The 5512-nt window shown below is 33.0% G+C and overlaps 1 protein-coding gene across 1 annotated transcript; it reads right to left on the reverse strand.

Moving 5' to 3' along the window:
• Positions 1–3067: 3067 nt before the first annotated feature.
• LOC122593458 (abscisic acid receptor PYL9) lies at positions 3068–4834 on the reverse strand. Its single transcript, XM_043765871.1, has 3 exons — positions 4577–4834; positions 3765–3980; positions 3068–3596 (listed from the first exon to the last, which is right to left on the reverse strand). The coding sequence occupies exons 1-3, from the start codon at positions 4676–4678 to the stop codon at positions 3381–3383; spliced, it is 534 nt and encodes a 177-aa protein (XP_043621806.1). The 5' UTR covers positions 4679–4834; the 3' UTR covers positions 3068–3380.
• Positions 4835–5512: the final 678 nt, after the last annotated feature.

Genomic DNA, 5512 nt, shown 5'->3' on the forward strand with positions numbered 1-5512 from the left:
AGAAACATTCATGCAGGAAACAAATTATGGTCGATTGAAGCTACGGTTTTAGTGGAGAATATAGAAATATAGAATCACAATCGATCATATATATATAACGAGTCAAGGTAGATTAGACCTTGTTTGTCAAGTTTGTGATACCATACTTCCATCTTTTATAGTGTAAGATGATAATAAATCCCTTAGGGGTCGTTTGGTTGCTCGTTTGGTTACGGAAAACACTTTTGTTTTCCATTTTTGTTTTTCAAGTAAACATAAAAATAAAAAAACGTGTTTTAATCATAGTTTTTTAAAAATGTTTTTCAAGAAAAAAAAAACAACGTTTTCAATTTTTCCATAGAAAACTTGAAAACATTTTTTTCTTGTTTTCCATTTTCCACTTTATTCCCCCCTCCCCTCACATCCCTAACATGTTTACTAGTTTTCTAATTAGAACGTTTTTCTAAAATATTTTTTTCTTGTTTTCCATTTTCCACTTTATTCCCCCCTCCCCTCACATCCCTAACATGTTTACTAGTTTTCTAATTAGAACGTTTTTCTAAAATTTTTATTTGTTTTCTAGAAAATAAAAACTCCTTTCATGTTCTATAAAATTAGAAATGAAAAACTAAAAAACAATTACTGCAACCAAACGTGCCCTTAGGGTTTTCTCTTTTCATTAATATTAATTTATAGAATTACAAGTTATATTTGACTACCTTTAATTTATTTCATTCAACTATCTCGAACTTATGACATATTATAAACTAATATATATGACGGTCTAATATATAGTCTACGCAATGAGGTAATGTAACATCTAGCAAACCAAATTTGAAATCATTTTAGCTATTTGTATGACAAAATCTCTAGTAGTCAGTGTGAAAGTTAGTGGCGGTCTTGAAAGTTCAAATGTCCAGGGTGAACCAAGAAAGAAAAATGCCCGTAACTCCTAAAGAATTCATATTATCAATAAATTTATTATAAATGATAACTAATGTTATAATTTTTTTATTTTTTTAAAGGTGTGGATCATTTGCTCGTAACTGGGGATCTAGCTTACGTTGTCTAAACTGGATCCGCATTAAAGAGTCCCCTCACCTCAATACATAGTAGGATGATATGTATACTCTAGCATTTATTAGTTAACCGATAATTCGTGAAGCTCTATTAGCATTTTTCATAGCAGATTAGCTGATTAGCTTTTTCAAATTTAATAAATATACATGAGATTTTAAAACTTTGTATCCCTTCGAAAATACGCTCGGGCTGAGAATCAGGTTTTCCCCGTCTAGGCCTTCCCAGGTGAAAGTAATTAAGTTCTATACGGGCCATAAAATTTGGACCGGGCTCGTAGGCCTATCGGATCATGGTACCACATAAATAAAAGGACCCACTAATATCCATTTTCATGCATGTGATGTGATGATGTGAAGGTGAAAGTGTACCACTTGTATAGCCAAAACTATGCCCTTACAATTAAGGCAAGTGGCAATAATAAGTTGAAATAACTTGGTGGCTCATGCTCCACGTCCAATCTTTCATCCTCTACCACAAACACAATTGGTTACTTCTATTCCTAATCAAAGTAATCATCATTTTTAAATAAGGCTAATATTATATTTAGTACTCGTAGTATTTAGATTATCATCTTTTAGTGTGTTTTCAAAATTGCATGAATCCGACACTCTAGTTAAGTAGGTGTATAAGTGTAGGAAAAGATACTTTTTCTTCCAAACGTATATATAGCCCCCATTTTGCCAAAAATGAACCAAATTCAGTTGTCTCGTGATCTTACTATTAATTTTAACAAAAGACGGTTGATTTAATAGTCAATCGATCTAAAAGACTTCAGTTTATATATAATTGGTTCGACGTTTTTTGGCTGGATAGTAAACCAAAAAACAAAAACAACTCACAATTAAGTACGAGTATCTTTTATTATTGTCATGAGCTTGTTTAATTGACTTGTAAATCAACTTAATTTACAGTGAGTCCAGAACTCCAGAAGGTAAAGTACATCCCAACAACATTTAAAAATACCATTAACTAACTTGGAATTGAATAAAAAAGTCAGATCGCAACAATATATATATATATATTCTCTCATCTTCATTTTGACACATTGACACTAGAGCCACTAAAAAACTTCCTATATACATTGAAGTAACCCTGAGTTGGCTTTGTGTCAATATACTCGTTTACCAACTTCAAAGGGATAACTATATATAGTACTAGCTAAATTCGCTACCGGCACTGGATATTGCTTATCTCCGATTGTGGATGGTGGTAGTACTATACTAGTGTAAGTAAGAGGGGAAAAGTAGATAATAATATTATTTGCTAGTGGTTGATTTTGTAATAGGTCGTTAATGATTAGTTTTGAGATTACTTTGATATAGTTTTGCAAAAATGTAATGGTATAATATAATCACTAGATCTATGCATTATTGATGGCTACCCTAGCTGGTCAGAGACACCATCGTTTTATCCAATGTCTGATCAGGGATTACAAGCCTTGAAGTTTTTACTTGTAATGGCTCATGCTTAACATCTTGTTGTCTATTGTACGTGCAAGACTTCACCATTATACATCTGATATCGTATCTCAATTGGATATTTGGAGAAAATAATACTGTAATAATAATATAGAATAACTTAAATACATGTAAATTAATATGCTTACGTATAAATGATAGACTGTTTACATGTAAATCAAAAGCTAAAAAGAAAAGTCTCACTTCAATCTCTATAACTTGTCACATCTGATTGAATTTAACTTACAATTAAAAGTTGATGTCTTTTTTCATGGTTCTGTTTTGAATTTTTTAAACTATCACAACCGAGTGAACATGCGCAATTTGCGATAGTTGAAATTAAACTACATCAAAGGTGTGATGACGGATGCGGTTTCATGTCTATTTGCATTTTTAGCAAACACAAAGGTTGGTTTGTAGTTCGGAAATGGTCTTGGTGATAATATGAAGTCGAGCACGCTTGAGACAAAACTGATGGCTTGTTGATTATTATTTCATAATTAACCTATGTATTGAATCCAAGCCAATACAAGAAGGAAATTAACTAACACTTTGAAGAGGGTAAAAAGCAAATTTAAATACTAATACTGGTTATAAATTATAAACACCATAACATGAACCGCTACCAAGTGTCTGCAGAGGATCGGCTCGGCAATCCTGCAAACCATGAGCTGCTTCTACGTACAGAGCCAACTATTGGAAAGTTATACAAAAGATTCCTACATCGACGCTACTTGTTCCACAATAGCTTGAAAGCAAACAACATATCAACGGTAGAGAAGCAAGTTTGAGTCACAGAAAGGGCAAGAACGAGACGAGAACCAGAACACCATGAGGGTTTTTTTGCTTCAATTTAGACAATAATTAAGTGAGGGGTACTGCGGTCTGGTCCTGGACAGCCATCCTTTCTGAGATATCAGAAAGAGACTTAAGGTTGCAGCTGATTAGGGCTTTGACAAAGTAGCATGTATCGTCTTTGGTGTTGCCATCGGGTATGTCCACCACGAATGACTCAATGACTAACGTCCCAGAGCTTCCTTCGGCTACCTCTGGATGAACGGTAAGGATTGACGAGTAGTTCTGGGGAATCAAATAACCCAAGGTTAGGAAATGCACATAAGCTTTAGATTCTCCTAGATACTTTAAATGATTTTGAAACAACCCAAATGTATATAATCTTTCTATTTTAGAAATTTGTATACTCATAATTTCCTAATTAATTTGGGAAATGACAACATATGATGCTACCTTTAGCCTATGATCACCGCCAACAATTTTGATGCCAAGGATGTGCTCCATGTCATCAAGAAGCTCCAGCCTCTCGGTGCTTGTGGTGGCCGGAAGGCCTGACTTAACATTCACCTCTCTGACACTCCCTATATTAAGATCCCCGCGCATAGTGCACTTGCTCACAAACGGCTTGTACTTTTGAGGTTGATCGAACCTCCTAACCAAAGACCACACCTGAGAACAAATTGGCAAGTTATTAGTCATTAAAAAATTCTTCACATAGCGTCAACGTACATGAAAATCATTTATTCTTCAAATCATTCAACAACAAACAAAATCATCAGATCGACGACATTTATTCTTCAAGTGATGGAATTACACAAATGTAATACAATATGCTTAAAATCACCTTATATATTAATAAGCCAAAAAAAAAATCAACAACAAACTTGTGGTCCAACCGATTGATCCAGAAACCACAACGACAATAACAAAACTAAAATCATCAGATCATAAACTTACAACGACACTAGCTACTAGGACTTACAGGATTGTTTATAAATCCAATTACATATCAACTACCCGACATCCAAATAATTCACTAACTCTATTCTTTTATAACTTTAAAATATAAAATTATTGGGAAGCAAATTAAGTTACAAAAACTTTAACTAATCAGTTTACTTTAAAAATTGACAACTTTTCTATGCACGTGCTAACTACATCCCCTTTTATTTAGCATTTTCCATATGTAAAATAAGATCAATGATAAACACACGTGTAAAAAAAAAAAAGAGAGAGATTGAGAGTTAGAAGAATGAATTACGTACGATATCTACAGGAGCTTTGATATGTTTAACGACAACAGAAGCACACTGATCAGGGTTATACGTATGCCTGTGATGTCTTCTTATATATTTAGCTGCTTCCATTTTATATCTATATATATATCGAATTTTCAGTTGAAGGATTGTAACATAAAATGAAATCCAGATGATATGTATTGATTCGAATTTGTGCGTGTGTGTGAGTTTTTTTTTTTTTTTTTGAAAAGATAGAAAGATGTGGAGTCTGTGATGGAAAGTAACTAGTAGTGTATGTGTGTGAATGTGCGAGTCTGTGTGCGTAGCCATTTATTTATTGGAATTGGAATAGGCACTACAAACAAAGCATTTTTTTTTATTATTAGTCGAAAGTCATTAAAAAAAAAAAAGTGATTCTTTTTCGATTGTCACGTTATTTATTATTGTAGGCATTTTCTTTCTTTATTGAATTGAAATTGGAATGGTAAGTGGATCTCGTACGTCCGTCCGTTCGTTCCATCTTATTTTCTCCCTTTAAATTGTAAAAACTGTTGTAAAAACACAACTTAAAATGATTAAGATAAAATCGAAAATCAAAATGAAAACTGCATTGGTTAATTATTGTTTATTGAACATGAACATGGGCATATGGCACATCTTGATCGCGTTGTGATTACACACACAAAGAAAAAACTACGAGTATTTATTAACTCCAATTTAGTAGTTTCAATTATGAATTTTCCAATAAATGAATGGATATATGTTAAAACCCTTCAGGGGCCCAAAAGTGGGCTCGTTAGTTACCATCACTTCTGCCGACCATCTCACGCTTTCCACTTTTTTTTCTACATGGATGACAATATATACCAATAAAGTCATCATCATCATATTTTAATTACCTCCTTTTGCTGTCATTACATAGGAAAAAATAATTCATCAAATAAAAACTATGTACTATTATGT

The sequence above is a fragment of the Erigeron canadensis genome, chromosome 3 (genome assembly GCF_010389155.1).
Source record: "Erigeron canadensis isolate Cc75 chromosome 3, C_canadensis_v1, whole genome shotgun sequence".
In the NCBI taxonomy this organism is placed as follows: Eukaryota; Viridiplantae; Streptophyta; class Magnoliopsida; order Asterales; family Asteraceae; genus Erigeron; species Erigeron canadensis.

Excerpts from the sequence above, each read along its gene's own strand:
- LOC122593458 (XM_043765871.1), bottom strand. The coding sequence starts at position 4,678 with ATGGAAGCAGCTAAATATATAAGAAGACATCACAGGCATACGTATAAC. Across the intron at positions 3,981-4,576 it reads TCAAAGCTCCTGTAGATATC|GTGTGGTCTTTGGTTAGGAG; the intron begins GTACGTAATTCA and ends ATTTGTTCTCAG. Across the intron at positions 3,597-3,764 it reads GCGGTGATCATAGGCTAAAG|AACTACTCGTCAATCCTTAC; the intron begins GTAGCATCATAT and ends TTGATTCCCCAG.